The 23,122-nt window shown below is 43.9% G+C and overlaps 1 protein-coding gene across 1 annotated transcript; it reads right to left on the bottom strand.

The window, feature by feature from the left end:
- Nucleotides 1-1,067: 1,067 nt before the first annotated feature.
- On the bottom strand, nucleotides 1,068-22,502 carry pank4 (pantothenate kinase 4 (inactive)). The gene is made up of 19 exons (XM_034205621.1): nucleotides 22,372-22,502; nucleotides 21,879-21,961; nucleotides 21,490-21,698; nucleotides 19,532-19,715; nucleotides 18,761-18,853; nucleotides 18,477-18,630; nucleotides 16,780-16,961; nucleotides 16,548-16,629; nucleotides 16,276-16,376; nucleotides 8,410-8,565; nucleotides 7,669-7,781; nucleotides 6,776-6,863; nucleotides 6,382-6,533; nucleotides 5,155-5,210; nucleotides 5,000-5,049; nucleotides 4,680-4,784; nucleotides 4,497-4,597; nucleotides 4,216-4,284; nucleotides 1,068-2,557 (listed from the first exon to the last, which is right to left on the bottom strand). The coding sequence occupies exons 1-19, from the start codon at nucleotides 22,493-22,495 to the stop codon at nucleotides 2,317-2,319; spliced, it is 2,343 nt and encodes a 780-aa protein (XP_034061512.1). The 5' UTR covers nucleotides 22,496-22,502; the 3' UTR covers nucleotides 1,068-2,316.
- Between the last annotated feature and the right edge of the window lie 620 nt (nucleotides 22,503-23,122).

Here is a 23,122-nt window from a genome sequence, read left to right as displayed (position 1 = left end):
TACACTAAGCTCTTTATAAACACATTAAGTAATTCACTTGCGAAGAACCTTTGTAAGGAAACTGTCACTCCAAATGACCCGGGAGACACAAGATTAACATGCTGTATTTAAAGTGTGGATACACAAAGCACCGTATTGTATCTTTCAGGTCACATGACCAGTCAAATTGATGTTATTGTTACTGAAAAACCACAAAAGCTTCAGCTACAGTGTTGAATTCAAAGCTCGAGAAAAAAAAACTTCTTTTGAAATCACTGTTTACTGTAACTAAAGTAATTAGTGTTATGCAAACAGTTGCAGTCAATGCTGCACTGTTTTCTCAGGGCCAGTGGTATCAGAGTGTTACGCCTTTAATTTGAAAGTTATAGAGCGAAAAGCCATGCGATAAATGGTTTGTCCCACTGCAGCTGCAGAGACACGTTTATTGAAATGTTGTATCACATGCATTTAAAAGGACGTTTTTATGCAGAGTGTCAGCGTGGATGTGAACTGATTACTGATAGTTATGTGCAGCACCTGAGAGACATGCGAGTGACACATCCTTTGTGATCGTTTTGCATCTCTTCAGGGGTCCTTCGTCTCATAATGTGTCCATAAGTGCAGAAAGAAAACATTCCTGTCCCTTTGTTTAGTGAGGAGAAACATACTGAAACACAACCAGGGCAAAGCGTACATCTGTTATACATAGATGTCGTTAAATCCAGGATGGGGTGTATGTGTGTGTGTGTGTGTGTGTGTGTGTGTGTGTGTGTGTGTGTGTGTGTGTGTGTGTGTGTGTGTGTGTGTGTGTGTGTGTGTGTGTGTGTGTGTACACATTTGGCAGTCAGAGTGATGAGCAAGAGCAAGAGCAGGAGGACCCCCCGCCAGGCCTCCTCATGCATTATCAACCCACAGCTCCTCAGCAGGAATCAACCAGCACATACCAGGGTGCCGGGCATTTATGCAGCCGGGGGCAGGTTGGGTTTTTTTTTATTTTTTTATTTTTTAAATATGGGACAACTTTCAGCTCTCCCTGTTCCTCTACTACCTCCCCCAACACACGCAGAGAAATGAACACATACATCAAGTAAAATACAGGTTTTCACTGTTTAATTCAAACAGATTGTCAGGAGAGAACACAGAAGTGTGCTTGGTGAGCTCAACAGAAATGATGCAAATTCATTTATATATGTATGTATAATATACACAATCACTTATATATCACATATACAGTATGTACATATGACTAATACAGTATTGCAATGTGAGTCCACATGTCAAGCAGCTGTTACTTGAAGAAATAAAATCTGATGCTGCCTTCTGGTATTAAAGAGACTATACAGTGAGCTGCATCACAATTACACATCTTTTGCAACAAGGTGCTGTGGAATTATTGCCTTAAAAACAATTCAATTTTGATTTGAGGGATGGATTACAGCAAACTTGTTAACTACAGTCAACCCATGGTCAAATCTGTGACAAAATGTGAGGCTTTAATCAGAGACGGTTACAGTAACGCTGAAATATGTAGTGTTCATTTTCACACCAATCACCTTGCTAAAGATTTGAGAAATCATAAAAAAATAAAAGATGTCACAGTAGAATACTGACACCTTGTGGAGGAACACGATTCAATGTCTCTGTGACAAAGTGTTGCTTCTTTCACATCATTTCATCTCAATTAATTCACTGGCAGTAATACAAATAATAAAACCCCAGCATATTCTTCCAAGTCTATGACGACGTGTAGGAGATATATTTGACCTCCAACAGGAATTAAAAGCAATGCGAGTAAATTATTATTTTAACACACCAGCCTCAAGGCACATTAAATACACTTCATGTGAAGTGTTACCGCTGAGAGCTGTGATTACTCCTGCGGCTCCCTGCTCTAACACACAGCGCCCGAAGAATCCCATAAGTCTGCACACAGTGAAGTGTGTTGGCAGCATGTCAATGGCAGATGCAAAATCAAACACATGTTGTCAATGATTTTTCCCACGAGCTGGAGATCTTTATCTGTCATAACAGTCTGTTACGGAACACGGTCCGAGAAGATTTCACATGAAAACACACTCCAGATGCTGAACTGGATCGATAAGCAGCAGTGATGGGAGCAAACTAAGTGAATCACAGGATATTGGACAGTGCAACAATGCAGGCATGTTGACACCAGCACTTTAATCAACAACAATGAAATGTAAAACGTCCCAGTTAATGATCACCTTTAAAACTCGCCTCTATTTTAGAATTAGTCTTCCAATCAGTCATTCACTTAGTGGCAGTTTACGACCATCACCTTTACATTCGGAGCTGGTTGCTCGACCTCTGCTCTCATTAGGGGGTGAGCGCCGCAGAGATGTGGTCTGTTATCGGTACCTCGTACTTGAACACAACGCTGAACAGCTTCCCTCCTAGGCGGTCGGCGAGCCACGAGTTCTTGATGACGGCCATCTTGAGGCTCTCGCAGCTGAGCATGGCGTAGTAGTTGGTGTGAATGGCTCGGCCCATTCCTTCGATGATGACCAGGTCGATGTTCCGCTCCCGCACCACCATCGCCAGCACTTTGTCCAGACGGCTAGGGGAGAAAAAATACATTTTAGCTTCAATAAATTACCATATTAAAGTCTGTCTAACAAACTCTTAACCAGGTGTAAAAGAGGCCCTATTTTTAGGGTTTTCCCTTTCCAGTAGTGTGTTGTATAGGTTTTTCTGCATGTACATCTAAAATCCCAAAGTTCCCTCCAGAGGGAGTTTCTCTCCCACACACTCCCCCACTGCCTGAAACGCCTCCATTGGACTCCTTTGTTTACTTCTGTAACATCACTGTTTTATTTGTGTTTAACAGGGACAGTGCACACTAATTAACATTCCTGTAAATGTGCCAGAGTTAGCCAAGAGGCTATTTTTCATCTGTTGTCCCTGGACAGATTTTACAAGTCTACCTAAAACACATTTCATTTAAACAAGTTAATACAATCAAATGAAAACATGCAACATACATTACTGGAATACTTAAAATAAATAAAAAGACGGAACAATAAAACAAAACAACATGTTAAAACAGGCAGTGGGTTGTAAGGAGGATTGTGTCAGTGTTGGCAGAGCTGATTCCTCACCAACAGGTTTTGAGTTGGGCAAGCATTTGCATGTTTAATTAATGAGGTTTTTCCAGCTCAACAAGTTGTGTTTGTTGAGTATTGGGCAGTGATTCAGATTCAACTTTACTGTCATTACATAGTACATGTACTAGTGACGAAATGTAAGTTAGGCATCTGACCAGAAGTGCAAAATAGCAGTGCAGGAGTCTACATAATAAGAATAGTTATAAATAGAATCATTATAAATAGAATACTATCGCAGTGATGCGAATAAACAGATTTTTTGTCCAGTATTTTGAGCGTTTGTTTGTGACTCCAGTGGTTTTAATGTTATTCTACTGGCATGTGACCAGGTCGTTAAACAGTAGGTGATGTGTGTGAGAACCATAGAGTGTGTGTACATCAGAGATGCCTCAATTGACATGTAATCTCTGGTGAACCCAAAATTCGACAGACTGAATTTGACCCTATTACATACTTTTTTTAACCTGAGCCTTGAAATTGAGTGTTGAATCAATCATGACTCCGAGGTACTTGTATTGTGACACCACCTGTAGCCTCTCCCCTGATACAAAAACATCTGGCGCAACACAAGAGGTCTTTGTTTAGCTGAAGAAGATGCATACTGTTTTACAAATATTTAGTTGCAAACAGCATTGTTCCAACCAAGTTGTTACATGAACCATGGTGTTTGTCAGGTCATTAGCCACTTGTGTCATATTGCTTCCATGTACATATATAACAGTGTCATCTGCATACATTTGGATGTTTGTGTCAGGACATACAGATGGTAAATCATTGATATATAGCGAAAATCCTGAAAAAGCGTGAATAACACTTCTATTGGCTAGCGCTGGAACACATTGTACGTGAATTGTACATCTCAAAGCTGTTAACCAATCACAAGAGACCCGGCCAGCAAACCAATCAGAGCTGGGCTCTGGTTTCAGACAGAGGGTGAAAAGAGGTGCTGTAGCACAGGCTGTATGAGAAAAATAAAGCTTAAACTTGACCACCCCACCAGAGTATGATAATTGCTTCCAGCAAAAACAGGAAGTGTAATTCTAGGTCATTTCCAGGCGTAATTATACTACTTCTAAAAATGTCAAATGTAAATAAAATGCTAAAAACCGACCTCAGATCCAGGCAGGGGGAGCTGGAGCCGCTCTGCACCAAGATCAACCTGTCCTCCTCCAGACTGGACCTACACAGCAAACACAGCACAGGTCACTGCTTTAAAAAGCTTTTTGGGTGTTAAATTATGAGAGCAGAGAGAAAATGATATCTTAGAAGATACTCAGGAATGAAAATAAAATGATATGTTTGTCATATTAAGATATTGTGCCTTCTGTGATAACAGATAAGCCGTGGTCTATATTTTGTATATTGTAAACTTTTAAAAAGGTTAACACTCACTGAATGACTGGATCCATGGCAGCGATGCTTTCGGTCAATATCTGCAGTTCACCGTTCGTTACGTCATTTAACGCCGGACCAGAGTTGCTGGCCAAAACAACCTGAGGGCAGACGGAGAGAAGAGCTGGATTAGCATTTTTATCAAATATGTTATTTTGAAGTGATGTTGCTATAGTGCCTTACCTCTGTTCCTCGAGAGAGAAGCTCTCTGACAAAAGGCATCACACCTAGAATGATGTCTACGCCACTATTATCTACGAAAAACAAGGCACACTTATGAGGAGGACCCTGCAAGAGAAAACCAGGATGGATTGTATTCAAGGACAAATCATCAAGAGCACACAACACAGAAACATATAGGACATCACAAAGCACTGTCAGCTGTTATCAGTGTTTTTGTTTCTGTGGGTCACACAGTAGAGTGCTTTGATAAAAACCTCTAAACCCCCACCAGTAATGTAAGAATAATTCATTTGGCTTTGAAATGAGAAAAAGACTATCACCTTAAGTCTCTCAAACCACTGGTCGTAGGAATCAACAAGCCATGGTCGCTCTGAGGGAGAAAACAAAAATGATTAGTTTGATGGAATACCTCAAAGTCCCACAATTTTTAACAACATAAATAAAGAAGAGAAAGAGAAGAGAAATACTTGGAAACCTTCCAACTGTCGTTTAGCCTGCTCAAACCCAAACTCTGGATCAGATTCCAGGACGCTGCATGACATCGAAACAAAATATGCAAAAGTAAGACAGGAATTTGGATCACAGCATAAAGAACAACTTTTTAAACATTGAAATTGGAACTATGTTTGAACTAAGCGGGCCAGAGGTGATATTGTGTCAGTGTAAGGCAAGATGACTGTGGATATCTGGCTCAGAGCCTCAAAGGGCAACATCAACATAAAAACATGTTTCAGAATCATTGGGATGCAGCCGGTTGCTTTCTGTGTTGAGATGGACCGTAAGCAGCCCGGAGGTATTTGAAAGGATTTGTTATTCTGTTTACTTTCAAATTCATGCTGCAGACTGTTTCAGTCTGAAACCACAGCAGTGACAAACTGCTTTGCCCAGGGGACACTTGTGCAAAACGACAGGAGGCCAGGGGCCAGCTAATAAACACACATTGATAACACTTATCAGTGATTACTAAAGATACATGTACAGGCTCATAACAAACATTTTTCTTAACGGTCTTTGTTTCTAATTTAAAGTGGACCTATCATGCTATATTTGAATAATATAGTGTCGGACCATACCTAAATACCAAACAGATCATGCATTTTAGCCATTCCTGATTTCGCTCAATTTAACACTGTCTTTGCATGGGCTGATTCTGTGAGAACAGCACCATCTACAGGCCTGGCATATGTACTACAGCGTCTCCAGCGCTTTCGAACGGCAATGTCCGTGGCTGTCTCCTCCTGATTGGTGGAGTTGGCCCAATAGCCGTAGCGCCACTTCTGTGATGTCATAGAAGTGTTCAAATCTGGATCAGTCTGTATCAGATCCGATGCAGCCCCTTTTTAAGAGATTTGGGTATGGAGGAAAATAGAGAGGGTTGTGTTTTCTGACACTTGGTGAGTTCCCTGACACACCGGGGACACATATTCATGTGTAAAAGACGTACACAAGTGCATTTTGCATGATAGGTCCCCTTTAACTGACTTACTTACATAACTTATTTTCATATACTTGCTTTGGTTACATTTGTAAAATTGTATAGCTCAATTATCAGAGCTGAAATCTCTTCCAAGATGAAATCACCATATTGTTGGATGATTTCAGAAAAAGGTTGAGTATCAATGCTTTGGGTCTTTCAAATATGAAACATTCACAGAGGGGCTACACCCACTTTCAGGATAGAAGACCAATAAGCTCCACTCACTCTGACACGGCCTTGGCTCCCCAGTCGAACACGTTCCCGGCCAGGACGCCCCTCACCAGAGCGAACTGCCTCTGCTCCCAGCTCAGCCCATCGAGAGCCTTCACCGCCTTCTGGTAGTACTTCAGAGCCATGTCGTTCTCCTGCTGTTTGATCTACAGGAGCACAGAGATAAGATGAAGCTAGTTTGAACAGAATAACAGATTGGTCATTTGATGCATTCAGGGACATGAACAAATGTGATCTGAGAAAGTGTTAAAGACGAATGCATTGCTTTCAATTGGCTTAATGTGTGACACCATGAGACTGGATAGAATATGCTCGGATCACTGAGGGCTAAAGCAGCTGTGTAGCACAAGAAAAGACACAGAGAAAGGTTGATAGATTTCAGTCAGACCTTGCAGTAGGGATCAGGAAAGTTGAACTCATTTAAACAGTGTTCCCTCGTGTCTAACAGACTTCTGACAGTGAGGGATCCGTAAGCACTAGGTGAAAAGAGAAGCACTCTACGTTAGCCAGAGAGAAAAACAAACATACAAACAGGCTGGGGGGGAGGACGCATGGTACATTTAAACAACATTTTCATGTTCTCGCTTAAAAACATGTCAAACTTTCTGTTTATATTGTTGTCCAATTTAATTGAAAACGTACATTAAATGTTCTGATATCTAGGACTGTAATGGTTTACCAATATCGCGTTATACCACGTTGTGAAAAATGAAAGTTATAATGCCGGGTACATTTGTTTTTCAATGGTATTGATACAAAAAACTACCATATATGTTAAAAGTAATAGGATTATTATTTTTCATGCAGAAATGTAATTAAGATGCTAAAGCGCTGCTAATGTTATTAAATTATATATTTTTTTACATGGGTTTTTATTTATTTATATTATCAGAATGCTGTTTTAATTCCTTTAACGATCATTGAAACTAAGATGATAATAACAAAACAAACACTTTAAAAAATATATATTATAATAATATATATGTTTTTTTAAATACTGTATACCATGATATTTTCTGAGACAGCAGTTGAAAGTGTCATACTGTCACATTCCTACTGATATCATGGCAGTTCATTCAAAAAATGAAACGGCAGAATGAATATGACTGACTCATGCACTGCACCTAAATAGGAAACGGATGTCTCTCTTTCATCTACACAGGCAGGTATAAAGATGTGAAACTAATGCAGAAACTGAAGGAAATACTTTGAAAGTTTGGTTTACTAAAAGCTCTGGGTCTAACAGACAGGGTTTGCATGCAAAGCAGAAGCAGTCCTCACAAAGGCTGGTGGCGGAGCGTCTGCAGCTTGTGTCTGTATTTCTGACGGAACTTCTCCGCTCGCTCCGCTGCCTCCGGCATGTCGGGCTGGCTCGCTACAGCTCTCTTCACCACCTGCTCGGAAGAAAACAAGAGCAATCAGCCATGTTCACGAGCTCTTTATTACAAATGTCCATGAACGAGGTGTAAACACAGAATGTATCGTCCATTTCTGGGCTCATTTTGTTTTACCATCGTCATGGATTAAGTGGCTAAACACAGATGAGCAGTGTGACATTCAAATGATTATTGTAAGCGGTCTGTTCTAGGCTACCTCTTAGTAAATCTGCACAGCTCTCCACTTTACATTCTACACCTTTTTTTATTATTTTGTCATAATTTACTATTATTAGTTTTATTTGTAATGTTAAAATATATACATCTGAGTGCATTATGTATACTTTTTATTTTAGTTTTGGCCATTTTCTTACAATTATTGTTCTCTCACTTTCTCTATGGTGTATGCACCATGCATACCAAAACCTTGTATGTGTAAGCTTACTTGGCAGTAAACCTGTTTCTGATTCGGATTTCAGATTCACAGTTTTAAAACAAATGACTTTTTTTTTCTTCATTGTGTTAATATTTTTCCTTTTAGAAATAGATTTTTCTCTTCTTTTTCTTCCTTATTTTGTAATAGCTTAACATTTTCTTCCTTTCAGACAACGATACTTTATTTCCGAAACATGAACCTGCATCCTACCCCGTCCAGGGCCTCCTCGAAGCAGAAGAGCCAGTACTCGCGGGCCGGAGCGTCCTCTATGAGGTCCACCGTGTCAGGGATGTAAGACGAAGCGTCCTGCAGCAGTGGCAGATTCACCAGCTTCCTCTCCAGGCGGTCCATCTCCAACATGTCAAACTAGAAGCAGCAAAGAGACAGAGAGAAAACATGCTGTGGGTGTTTTTCGTAAACTCTAAATGCTTCTTCAAACATCAGAGCCAATTTCAGCTATCACTCTGTTATTTGAGGAGATAATACCTTTTTATTAGCCACACAGTGGTAGCTTTCATTTGGTGAGTAGTTTTTCACTATCAAGACAACCACTAAGCAGAGAGGAAGATGCAGTAAGGGAAAAAAAGGAGGGAATGTTCTAGCAAGATGTATTCCTAATAGCTAGTGGAAGCCAGCAGATTCATTAATTGTGGGACACAATCAATAGTCCATTAAAGAACAAACTACATCAATAGAAGGTTTCCCAAGTGGTAATTCACCAGAGAAGAGGTGATCATTCATTTGCAGCCCTGGATCACACGTTGCACTACTGAAATCCAGTGAAATAAGCAGGGGAAAGAGTTCATTCCAGGGCGTGTAAAAGAGGTTAGCAGCTCCTAATGCTCTACGGAGGCACACCATGCACCAGTATTACACCAAGGATTCAAAAAGTGGGTGTAAAACGCTGTTATGTTCTCATTTTAACCCAAAAGGTATTAGTAACAGACCAAAAAGTGGCAATATCTTATGCAAAACCAAAATATAAGCTGAAAATAACTACAGTCAACAAAGCGACAATCCAAAGTGTCTACAGAAAGAAAACAAGGCACTGTGAGCAGGAGCCACACGTCATCAAACCAGAACACGAGTGAAGCGGACGAGGTACTTACGGGAAACTGAAGGAGAAGGTTAGGTAGACAGAGGAGTGTATGGAGAGGAAATGAAAAGAAAGAATATCAAAAAAGATGAATAAATGTTGTTGTATGATGTTTATAGATAGTTAGAATGGAGGAGATGATGATACCATACAAGAGATCATTGAAATAAAGTTCAAATGTGAAAATGATCAGAAAATGGATTGAGAAGTTGGGTGAAATCAGGACCAATGGACCAGAGGCAGAGTGGAAATAGGTTTAAGGAATTCCTCATGGTATATGACCCAGCTTCATAGGGATCACTCTGGCTCCTCTGCAGACTAGTGTTAATTTCGTTGACTAAAACAATGACGAAATATGTTCGTCAACGACCTTTTTTTCCATGACGAAAACGAGACGATGACGAGATGGCACCGACGGCAGTAAACAATAACTGCAACGAAATTATCATGCAATATCGTTGACGAAAAGTGACGAGACGAAAATGTAGTTTACTAAATAAAAACTATGCCAAAATCTCTTTACTTTCATTGACGAAAAATGAGGAGACGAAATATGATCAAAGATAACGTTACATTTCTGATAGTCAGTTCTCATTCATAACACTCCGTTCGATGTCTCACTATGGGATGCGCCTCATCGCGGAGCAAACAGAAGCATCAATCTCATTACGCCAATCCTGATTGGCTGGAGATCTTGACGTCAGCGTCAGGGAAATCACCCCCTATAAGTAGCTTGCGCCACAACGCATGCGCCATTCAAACACCTCTTCTCGCTTCAGAGCACATCTCTATGGTAGCCGGACAAGCTTCACGGTCCACAGACTGAACCCAAATATCCATTTCGGTCGACGGGCGCTTGCCGGCTACTCCTTCTGCTTCGCAGGAAGACGGTAATTACTAACGCTAGTTATTGTTGAAATCGACCTCGCCGCTCTCTTTCCCCGGAAAGTAAGCTAGGTCTGACTTTTTTCAAGCTAGCGTTAGCTTGCTCCCTCACTACCGACACCACGGTAGCGAGGAAGTCTTTTCTTTTCTCTTCCCCACGGAGGAGGAAAGGATTAAAAGGAGCATACTGCCACACCAGTCAGTATTCTCTGGGAATAAAAGACCCACACCGTCCTTTTCTCCGGATTAAGGACAGGGTGGTTACCTCTTTTTCTCCCAACCTACCTGTTGAGAGCGGGTCCTCTCCACGCCACGAGGCGAACAAGATGGACGCCCCTCTCCCTCACACCAGAGGAGTCAGGGACTCGGTGGCTCGACTCTGCGGCTGCGGGTTGAAGATCTCGGGTACAGACACACACCAGGTCTGCTCGTCCTGCCTCGGGCTGGAACACGCCCGAGGCGCTATCGACAACCCCGGCTCGTGCGGACATTGTGTCCGCTTCACCGTAAAGAGCCTCCGCCGACGGCTAGCACGCCAAGCTAGCCTGTCGGAGCAGGAACCCCCCATGTCCTCTGACCTGCCGGCCGGCAGTCAAGACGCGGGGACATCTGCCACAGAGAGTGAACCCCTCTCCATGTCGGTCTGGGGCTCAGTATCTGAGATGGCCGCAGAACCGGATTCCCGCGCCCTGGCAGGCCGGGACCCGGTGGCGGCAAGACACGCGGGAACGGGACCCCACGCTTTACCGAGCTGGGGCTCCCGGTTAGACCTCACCATGGTCTCACCCGCGGAGGATGTCCTCGAGCTTCACTACGACGAGGACGAAGAGGATGCCTCGGTGTTCCTCCTGTCCGAGTCGGATGAACATGAAGAGGACATCTTCATGTCATCGGCTCAGGCTGCAAAGCCTGGAGCGAGGGCTGCTCTCCCAGACGATAGCACACCAGCTTCGCCCTGTCTGAGTATGGACCTGCAGGCCGTGTGCAAACGCGCCTGAAATGGCCAAGGAGACCTCCAGGTCCCGCTACGAAGGGAAACATTTTCCCCAAGCAGCGCGGACAAAGAGGCAACTCCTTCCGGTCTTCCCGGAGATGTTGGATGAGGTGTCGGTCTCGTGGAGAGACCGGCCCTTCAGCAACAAGGTCCCAATCCAGGGTGCCTCCTCCCTAGACCGTGACGGAATGGAGAAGCTCGGCCTGCTCCGCATACCGCCCATGGAACCGCTGGTAGCAGCCCACCTCCTACCGAGGATGGGCCCGTCACCAAGCAGGAACCCCACGCTGCCGGCAAAGTCGGACCGATTTCAGTCGACAATGACTGAACGGTCCTACAAAGCCGCAGCGTTGTCCGCCAGGGCCCTGAATGTGGCCTCGCTGCTAACCGCTTACCAAGCGGAGCTCTGCGAGGACCTGTCGGGTAACCCGGGTGCAGCCACTCTGGACGAGATGGCGGCGGTCACAGACATCTGTCTCCGTGTCCAACGCTGCGCCGTCCAGGCCACGGGTAAGGCAATGGGGATCATGGTGGTGCAGGAAAGAGCGAGATGGCTCAACCTCACCAACCTCCCAGACCGGGAAAAGGAGGATGTGCTGGATATGCCCATCGTTCCCGAGGGAATTTTCGGCTCCGCTCTTGCTTCCATGCAAAAGAGGTGTGAGTCGAAAAAGAGGGAGGACGAGGCACTCCACCTCTGCCTCCCTCGAAGGGTCCAGCCGCAGCCTTCGCAGCAGCAGTCCTTCGCAGCAGCAGTCCTTCGCTCAAGCTGCCTTGAACCCTGCTCGGTTTAAAACACAGAGAACGCAGAGGTCGCAGCCCGCCCCGAGTCCCCAGCCCAGGCTGGAGACGAGGGCGAGCTGGCCCAGAAAATCTCCGGTTCCGGCTGCAGCTCAGGCGCAGCCAACCCAGAATTTCGGCCAGCAGGCGAGGAAGAAGAAGCGAGCGGCGTGACAGCCCCTCCTTCTCCCCTCCGTGACAGAGCTGGAAGTCCATGGTTCCCCAGCTCTAAATGTGTTCCCGCCGCCTCGAGAGATGCCTCAACACCATCCTCAAGTCCGCAAAAACACATGTCACAAATCTGTTTGTTCCTCTGTCATTAAACATTTGCCGCTGACGCATCCAGGCTTCAGGCCGAGGGCGCAGCTCAAAAAAATGATAAGAAAAACAATAAAACCAATAAACAGCCCGTCAACTGTTCCCCTTCTGAGAGCAGCTTCGGCATCTCTCAAAAGGCGGATTACAGGCGGGTCTGTGAAGGCACCACCGTCACGCGCATGCGCAGTGCCGGCTGGGGTTTTAAAAGCACCACCGCCACGCGCATGCGCAGTGCCGGCTGGGGTTGTGAAGGCACCACCGGCATGCGCATGCGCAGTGTCGGTGGGGATTGTCGAAAGGGGGCACCACTGTGTTCAGACACTAGAGGGCCCCATAACACAACAAATAGAGACTCAGAGGGGAAGAGATGTGACATCTCCACTGGCTCTAAGGAGCATGCAGTGGAAGATGCTCACATCATCTGCTTGGGTTTTCAAGACAGTAACACGGGGCTACAGACTCCAATTCACTGTCACCCCCCCTCGCTTCTCGGGCATTCTGCATTCGCAGGCCCGAGGAGAGTCAGCCCATATTCTGGAGAAAGAGATTCTCTCTCTCCTAGAAAAGAGGGCTATATCTATTGTACCCGCCGAGCAGAGTCAGGGCGGCTTCTATTCCAAGTACTTCCTCGTTCCCAAACGGGGAGGGAACGGAATTTGGCCAATACTTGATTTGAGGGCTCTGAACAAATATCTAAGAAGATATAAGTTCAGAATGCTCACTCACACATCTCTGCTGCGACTCGTGCGACAAGACGACTGGTTCACATCAGTCGACCTGAAAGATGCGTATTTTCACATCCCAGTATATTACCCACACAGGAAATATCTGAGATTCGCATTTCAGGGGATCTGTTATGAATACAGAGTACTCCCCTTCGGTCTGTCTCTCAGTCCAAGGGTGTTTGTACGATGTAGGGAAGCCGCGATAGCCCCGTTAAGACAACAGGGTATTCGCCTGGCGACCTACCTGGACGACTGGCTGCTTCTCGCACAGTCGGAGCAGGATGATGTTACGCAGACAAATGTCCTCGTAAAGCACCTGCTCAACCTGGGTTTCATAATAAACCCAGAGAAGAGCATGTTGTGCCCCGCGCAGACTATACTCTTCCTGGGTTTACACCTGAACTCGGTGCCCTTTTCAGCTCGCTTGTCAGCGGATAGAGTGAAAGCTTTCAGAGCTTGTCTCAATCTTTTCCAGCTGTGCAAACATGTTCTCTTCAGATCATGCCTGCGATTGCTGGGGCTCATGGCGTCAGCCATCCTGGTCGTACGACTGGGACGCTTACACATGAGGGAGTTTCAGCGCTGGGTGGCCGCCCTAAAACTAAGAGTGATGGTTACTGTGAAATGCGTAATGGCACTGCGCCACTGGCTGCACCCGACTTTTCTAGTACGAGGTGTGCCTATGGGTGCTGTCCTTTCACGGAAAGTGGTCACCACGGACGCATGTCTGACAGGTTGGGGAGGTATTTATGAAGGTCGCCCGGTGAGGGGTCTCTGGAGCAGAGACCTCCAGCGGGCGCACATAAATTACCTGGAGCTTTTAGCGGTGTTTCTCACCCTAAAACGCTTTCTGCCTTTCCTCAGGGGACATCACGTCCTCGTGAGGACAGACAATACGACCACAATATCGTATATTAACCGCTAAGGGGGTTTGCGTTCTCTCCAGTTACACACACTGGCGCGCAAACTTATCCTATGGAGCGGTAGGCGTCTCCTCTCTCTGAGAGCGACGCACGTACCGGGAGTGAGGAACCTCGGGGCAGATCTACTGTCCAGAGGTATACCACTTTATGCAGACTGGACTCTACATCCAAGGATTGTGAGCCAGCTGTGGGTGCGTTACGGCAGAGCCGCGGTGGATCTGTTCGCATCGAAAGACAACGCTCAGTGTCAGCTGTTCTTTTCGATGCGCGATCTAAATGCACCGTTAGGCGTGGATGCACTCGCGCACAATTGGCCCCCGGGCCTTCTGTACGCGTTCCCACCCCTGGCTCTGATACCCCCAACTCTGGCCAGAGTGAGAGCGCAACGCCACACACTTATCCTGATAGCTCCGCACTGGCCAGCTATGTACTGGCTAGCGGAGATATATCAGCTGCTGTGCGGGCAGCCATGGCAGCTCCCACTACGCAGGGACATACTGTCCCAAGCGGGGGGGGCGATCTTTCACCCACACCCAGAGCGCTTGGCTCTATGGGCCTGGCCCGTGAGTGGTACAAATACAGTGTGACATGAAGCTGACCCTGGCAGCTGCCAAGCGAGCCAGCGGCACTCATGCACTATCTGTACAGTTTTCATGCACTCAGTTCGCCCCAGGGCAAACAGAGTGTGGTTGAAGCCTGACCCTACCTTTATCTTAAGGCGGTCGGTTCGGGTACCACATTTGACATTAAGGCATCCTCCCCGCCACTGTATTCCACCGGGAAACAGCGGCCGGATTTGCCGTGTCCAGCCCGTGCTTCACGCACGTACAGGGACAGATCAAGGGTGCTTTGTCATAATGACCAACCCCTTGTGTCCTGGGCTAACCCTTATAAGGGCAAGCCTGTTACTAAGCAACGGCTCTCCCACTGGTCTGTGGAAGCAATTGCTTTGGGGCTCATACGAGTCAGAGTTCGCAGGCACCCTCGGGTCCGCGAGCTCTTTCGACTCAGAGTCTGGCTGCATCCTGGGCTCTGTCCAGGATGTCTCCCATCAAAGACATTGGTGCAGCGGCGAGCTGGTCCTCGCCGCTCACTTTTGTCCGCCTCTTAACAGGCTGGACGTTCTGCTCCCAGTGTGACTCAAGCAGTGCTGGGCACCTGGTTGAGTCAGAGCTCTTCCTGTTAAGTTCTGGTTGGTTTGGTGATTTTCGAGATAAGCTCGTCTGGCAATACGGGAGCTACAATTTCCCATAGTGAGACATCGAACGGAGTGTTATGAATGAGAACTATAGGTTACTTACGTAACCCCAGTTCTCAGAGTAACATGAAGTGAGATGTCTCACCAGACGGCCCTCCTTGCTATGGTGAAGCGAGAAGAGGTGCTTATTTTGAATGGCGCATGCGTTGTGGCGCAAGCTACTTATAGGGGGTGATTTCCCTGACGCTGACGTCAAGATCTCCAGCCAATCAGGATTGGCGTAATGAGATTGATGCTTCTGTTTGCTCCGCGATGAGGCGCATCCCATAGTGAGACATCTCACTTCATGTTACTCTGAGAACTGGGGTTACGTAAGTAACCTATAGTTTTTCTCCCAGCAGTTCCATTTCCGGTGCTGCGGCTGGGCACCTACGCTACGCTGCGCGTGGCGGGACATTTGAATTACACGGGCCAGCGGCACACTGTGAGCTGTCAGGAAGACTCGGGTCTAACTCATGGTCTAACTAACCTTATTCAACATAAAATAAAATGGCAACAGGGCTTGGGAGCAGTGGTCGCACTCGCGTTAACCAAATACCCCCCCGTCAGCGCGAGTGAGTGATAAAAAGTCTAAAGCCACCACTGCTTGGGAGAAAGAAACGATGTGATATTTGGGCCCATTTTCGCTACAATGAGGCGGAGAAAAAAAGTGAATGCATTGATTTATCAGAAGGGAAGCAATGTGGCCATAACACAGCTGGTAAAAACACCACAAACCTGAGCAGATACTCTCTGCAAAGCTGCATTCTTAATCATTCAACCTGTGTTTTTCATCAAATAAGGACAAGATATAATCTTATTTATTTATATATGCTAAAATGACAAATTATTGGTTTTGGCTAGACTAGTTTGACTGAAATGTTCTATATAATGTAAAAATACTCAACAGTTTTCATTGACAAAAAGTAGACTAAAATAATTAGTTTTCTTTGACTAAAATATGACTAAAATGCTCAGACTTTTAGTCGACTAAAACTTGACTAAATAAAAACAGGATGAAGGTGACTAAATATGACTAAAAAGGAAATTTAACAAAAGACTAAGACTAAAACTAAATAAAAAAATAGCTGACGAAATTAACACTACTGCAGACTCACCGTTCCACTGCGTGCACGCTGCATGGGATTCATATCTGGAGAGACACTCATCAGGCCCGAGCTCCCCGCATAATTCTCTCCCCAACTGTACTGGTTTGGATCTGGAGGGGTACAAGATGCATTTATACTTATGGTATGACATCATGTGCATTTTATTATCATTTGTGATTCAGGTTCATATTTGTATTTTGTGCCTCTGATGGGACATGTATACAGCAACCCTGTTGAAACCAAATGTAGCTTTATATATGCATTTGTGTGTTTTTCCTTACTGTCCTCCTCTGCTCCTTTAAGAAAAGCTCCAATGGCTCCGAGATAGCCTTCATGTCTGAGGAACAAGGCCTGAACTTCACCCTGCATACAAAAAAAAGGTAGAAGATGACATAACAATCTGAGTTGTAGGGGAAAGCTGATAACACATGGGTAACAATGTGACAAACAGACTCTTGGTGCTCTGTGTTAGGGGTAAGTCTGGCGTTAGGTCAGCAGAGGGAGAGGACTTGCCTTGGTGAAGAAGTTGATGCTGTAGGTGATTGTGTGCATGGTGACGGGGTGTCCTCTGATGAAGAAGCCTCCGAAGTACACTCGCGACAGGTTGTGCATCTTTGCATACAGACAGGCCAGCTGCCCGATGTCGTTGCTTATCATATGGAGTAAGCTCTTGGCCATGTCTTCTTTAGAGAACTCTACAATCAGAACAGAGTTATAGAAAAATGTGCAACAGGCAAAATATCCACATCAGTTTAAAGGGGACATTTTATGCTCATTTTCAGGTTCATATTTAGATGTTGTGCCTCTACTGTGACATGTTTACAGGCTTTAATGATCAAAGTTGAATTGTTAGCACCCTATGTCTGAAACCAGAGCCTAATCTGCTCTGACTGGATATTATCAATATTCAAAACCAATGTCCACCTGAGGCTGTAAAAACAAATCAACGACTATGCTGCCCTCCAGTTAACACAGAGCAGACAGAGATAGCAGCTGTATCAGAACTAGGTGAGAGGTCATCAGCTCACTCCCAACACAGATCTTGCCATAAAACTAAGGGAAATAGTTAGTGCCTTGCCAAGATGACATCACAAACACAGCAGATATATGCATTGGCAACTATGACATCCTTCTTATTTTATATACACTTCAGTAAACTCAATCCTTTGATATCCTGGCCGATGTTGGTTGAAGCCCTACTGTTTAAGACATCAAACACTGTCAGAAACCTTTGTGTAGTTCTGGACTCTGACCTACATTTCAAATCCCACATCAACAGTACGCTACCAACGACTACCAGACTGAAAACACTCATGTCTCAACACGACCTAGAGGAACTTGTTCATGCCTTTGTTTTTTGTAGACTTGATTACTGCAACAGTGTCTTTTCAGGTCTTTGTAAGAAATATATCAGACGACTGCCAAAAGATTTCTGACATAAAGTAAAAGTCATATATCACCCCAGTTCTCAGAGCTCTGCAACAGCCTTCCAATAACTCAACAAATAGACTTGAACATGTTATTATTAACTTATAAAGCTTTAAATGGTTTGGGACCACAGTACATGTCTGACAGGCTGCTCTGTTACGATCCACCCTGAGCTTTCACATCATCGGGGCAGGTTGACTCATCGTCCCCAAGTCCAGAACAAAACATGCAGAAGCAGCTTTTAGTATTTATGCTGCGCAGATCTGGAACAAACTTTGCCGTTCCATTTTTACGCTTCTGCAAATTTTGCTTCATCATCCGGATTTACAATGTCCATTTTTAACTACTTACTAACTTTTCTCTTTTATGAATTGTCTTATTGAGTTTTATTTATTGTATTATTGTTTGTTGATGCATATGTAAAACACCATGACTTTCTTTGTGCTATTCAAATAAACTAACCATAACATTTTATTTTCAGGTTTGTAGCCTGCATTGGCTCAATCAGATTACAATGGGATCCAATAGTAGGTGAGGACTGAAATGGATGAAGTGTATTTCGGCATTCGAAAACTAAAGTATGAATTCTGCGCATAAAGCTGTGTTTTTGAATTTCAATTACATTTTTGAAACTTTCAATGTGAAACTGAGTCTATAAAGGTTAAATGCTTGGTATTCAAAAGATAGTTGATTTAGTCCTGTCCACTGAATTGCACATACAAATGCATACGTTGTGTTTATACAGTCTATTGCCACACTAACCCAGGCATTTAGTGTGTCACCTTTGTCAGCAGTAGCAGACTTTCCAAAACTGCTCGCGATTAGATCTCCAGTCAAGCCCAAAGACCCATAAGATCCTCCGTAGATATCTTTGACGAGCATATCTACGCTCGTGTGCTGCCCTTTGGAGGCCAACTGTAGCAACTCATCGAATCCCTACAGGAGAGAAAGGGGTAAAGTCAACAAGGCTGAAGGGAAACCAAATATGGAAATAACAAGTCGATCTTTAGTTGAGTCCCAGAGATTACAATCTGTGAGTTAAATCACACTAAGGTTTTAAGGGTACCTTTGTTTTGGTCAGCAAGGCTCCAAGGCCCCAGAATGTCCCTCCACCTATAGAGCTTCCTCCTATTCGCTCAAATTTGTCCTCTGATTCAACCTGTCGGAGAGGGAGAGAATAGGAGTTGCAGAAATACAGAGTTCAATATAAATTGTAGTCATGTGGAAAGAAATGTACAAAATAAAACACGAGATGACAAGGTTAGTCATTTTTACATATAAAACACTACTCGCATTGAGTGTGTGTTGCTTCCTTTTTTAAATGTAAAAGCTTGGGGGAGAACCCTCCTTTTCGATTATGCCAATGTAAGTGCAATTCTAGCCAAATTAGTTATTTAAAATGTTTTTAGTTTAAATGTGCTGATATTTATTTATGTTTCTATTTACAGTAAGCCCTTTTATTAAAAAAAAAAAAAAGATATTAAATGTTCAAATGATCAAAAAACATACCAGTGGGCTTCATAAATCAACAAAGAAAAGAAGATTGAGATTGAGGCTGCAAATCATATTTATTTTCATTATTGATTCTGACATTTTGTGTCAGAAGATATAAGACAAATTGTGTAAATGTCTGCATATTTTCAGATTTCAGACTGATTCAACATCAGTCCGAAATCTGAAAATATGCAGATTATTATTATTTAAAAACACAGCAACAAACTATCGAATGTAAGAAGTTGAAACCAGAGAATTATCCAATTATTGGATTAAGCACGTGTTTAACGAGAAGGTATACTTGTCTAACCCACTGACAAAACTTTGATCTGTCGTTTGTTACCTTGACTATGGACACCCCCGAGCCGATGTTTACGAGCAGGTAGGGGAAGATGTCAGGTTGGGTGGTCTGAAAGCGGTACTCTGACTCAGTGTGCTTGGCGAACACGAACGCCTCGTGAGGAATGTTCCTCAGCACGAAGTTACAGCCCTTGATGAGGCACGTCATCTCGTCCTCTTTGTCCACTCTGCATCAATACAGCACATAAAGAGTCCATTATATCTGCAGCCATGAGTGATGTGGCTTCATAAGCACATTTGTAGATCTAATTCGATAGATTCCTTTTTCTCTGAGGTGATTAACTTGAGTAACATTGAACTGGAAAGTGGAAAACATATATATTTTGTATATGAAATGTCATTTAGCTGAGGGTTTCATCAAAAGCAACTTAAATGCAATCAACCATGAAGTCTGGTGGTATCTCCAGTCTTTTTAAGTGCTATATACAAACATCAGATTTTTTTTTCTTTGCATATATGGTTATTTGTTGCATATTATTACCTAGATATGTAAACAATGCTATCATGTGAATGTTCTGTTGACATCACACAATGATGGTTAGCAAACAAACTGGCTACCCTAGCTTAAGTGTCAGTAAAGAAAATACATTCTCTAGAAAAGTATTCATAAGGTCTTCTGAACAATATGGTGTGACATCTGCTTCACAGGCAGAGGACAGGGTATTGCTTTGTGTGTGAATCAGTTACAGCAAGGGCAGAGTTCATTCCAACGTCAATCACTGAAATGTGCCGGATATTTGCCTTCCCTTTCTGTTTTTCTTTGTACATGATATGTCTACAGTCTTACCTGTGGGGGTTCCCCAAGGCTCTATCCTGGGCCCCATCCTCTTTTTACTGTACATACTGCCCCTAGGTTCAATTCTCACAAAACACAAAATCCCCTTCCACTGCTACGCCGATGATGTACAGATCTATCTGCCTCTCAATTCTAATGTCAACTCATTACAGCAGTTGATGGACTGCTTAACAGAGATCAAATCCTGGCTGAGCCAACATTTCCTCAACCTCAACGAGAGCAAGACCGAGGTCATCTTTTTTGGACCCTGACCTCCAGCCTCCCCGGTTGATATTCTGGGCTCCCTTAGTAAAAACATCCTCCCCTCTGTCATGAACCTTGGAGTGACCTTCAATAGCGCTTTTAAATGTGATAAGCAGGTCAGCACCGTAGTCAAGATCTGCTTTTTTAAAATACGACTATTGGCCAACACCAAGTCGTTTTTATCTTTTAAAGACCTAGAAAGGGTTATTAACGCCTTTGTAACCGCGAGGCTGGATTACTGCAACTCTTTATACGTGGGTATGGACCAGGCGTCAATTAGACGCATGCAGCTAGTGCAGAACGCAGCTGCACGTCTTCTCACTGGCCACAAAAAGCGTGACCACATCACCCCAATTCTGACCTCATTGCACTGACTTCCAATTCGGTTCCGAATTGATTTTAAACTCCTTTTATTTGTCTTCAAAGCCCTAAATAGGCTGGCTCCGGCTCATATAGCCGAACTCCTCCATCGCTACACCCCAGCCAGAGCTTTAAGGTCTGCTGACCAGCTGTTGCTTATAGTGCCCAGACCCTCAAAACCCGAGGTCACCGAGCCTTCGCAGCTCTGGCCCTAGGCTCTGGAACACTCTGCCCCTCCATGTGAGGTCGGCCCAGACCCTAGGGGTTTTTAAATCAACAGTAAAGACTCACTTCTTCTCCCTGGCCTTCTAGTCAGAGCGGAGAACGACTCATGACATTTTCCTGTGTTTGATTTTTATATTTGCTGTTGTAATTTATTGTCTTCTGTTTGCGATCGCAGTAATGTGTTTTTTATTTGCATGTACAGCACTTTGGCTCGACCAAAAATCGTTTTTTTAAATGTGCTACATAAATAAAACCTGATTTGATTAGATACAGATACAGTTGAGCAACAACGGTTTCTGTAGTGTCTGTATACTCACTTGAGTCCAAGTTTCCTCTCAATGAGTTCTTTAAACTTGTGCGCGCCTCCACCTGTGGCTTTGATAACTTTGGTGTCTGTGTTGACCAGGTGGTCTTTGATGAAGTCCAAACATGTTTCAATGTAGGCATTTTCAAACTTGATGAAGTGCAGGCGTGCAGTGACCTCTTCCTGCACGGATATTTCATACAGATTGTCATTGGTGGCCTCCTGTGGACACAGATGATGCAGAAACAAAAGGAGGAAGGGTGAATACTTGGAGATGTCCTGTTATTGTAATGGCCTCTGCTATTTAGTTTTTTTAGAGAGCATATGTTATCTGTTGGAGGACGTATTTTGGCATGAAACATGTAAGCCACCATGCAGTTTTGTTCGATGAAGGAAACTAACCTTTGAAGTGTGGTCGAAAGATCGTACTTTGGCCACCTTGTGTTGCACAGTGGAGTAGTAGGCAAGCTTTGTGAGAGACCCACCTGTTCAACAGAAAATGCATGAATAAAGTCCGATAAGAAATACATGATACAGTAAAAGGTAGACAAGAGACACCAGCTAGACATAGAGGACAACAACCCTCAGACAAGTTAGCTAGCAGCTAACATTATTTCTGTTGTACTTAAAAAGTTAGTCTGGTGTCTTTTGCACACGTCCGTTTATCAGATAAGACCATCTTTAAACCTCATGAGACTTCCATCTTCAAAGCTGACATACTTGCTGTCACTAAGTGAAATTATTAAGGAATTTAAGAGGCTAAAGTTAGCTTATTTACTTTCAGTTAAAGTCATGTGTTGTCATGGAATCAGGCTGCGGCGGCATAGCTGGAAATTAGCCACATTTGCACAAAAGGGGCGGAAGAAATAGAGAAAACTCTTATATTCCCACCTACCTATGTCTATCGCGAATCGCTTTGCGTTCTCCAAATTACGGAATATTTCGTCTGGAGGAAGAATTATGCTTTTATCCATGGTATGGCTACTTGTGCTGCTGTCAACTCGTACAAATTCCGCCATGGTGGGCAATGATTTGACGCTACGTGCGCGGCGTGTAAACGTGCGTGTACCCCGTTATCCAATCAGCATCCACGTACATTGTGAGGCTTGTGAGTTGTGTAAACATTTCTCGACCACCATGCACACAATTGATCAAGGTTTCACTTTTAAGGCTTTTATTGTCATGTGTAGGCCTACATAGCTACAGTGTGAAAATATTAAGTCACAGTGACAGGCTCCTCCAACAGTGCAACACAATAACACAGATAAAAATAGTACAAGTAAATAAAAATTAAAATAGAATATAAAAGAAACAGAATATAATAGAAACAGTGCAGAATAGTCTATATACAGATGTTTTTATCATGTATTTTCACTCCTTTTATCTGAGGAAAATAGTACTATTAATAGTTCCATGCAAACCTGTTAACATGAGTAGAACATTGCAATAATGTGGGTACGGGACTGCAGGATATTTAAAAAATAGTTTGTAATATTGGACGTTTTACATGATATAACATTAGTTGGTGACCCATATAACTTTTGATGCATGCAAATGATGCAGGAGGAGTCAGTGACTCAGTGGGCTGATTTGAAACCACAATAGCATAGAGAACACAACACACATATATATATATATATGTATAT

Source organism: Gymnodraco acuticeps, unplaced genomic scaffold, assembly GCF_902827175.1.
Source record: "Gymnodraco acuticeps unplaced genomic scaffold, fGymAcu1.1, whole genome shotgun sequence".
In the NCBI taxonomy this organism is placed as follows: domain Eukaryota; kingdom Metazoa; phylum Chordata; class Actinopteri; order Perciformes; family Bathydraconidae; genus Gymnodraco; species Gymnodraco acuticeps.
This window is presented reverse-complemented; position numbering and strand designations above follow the sequence as displayed.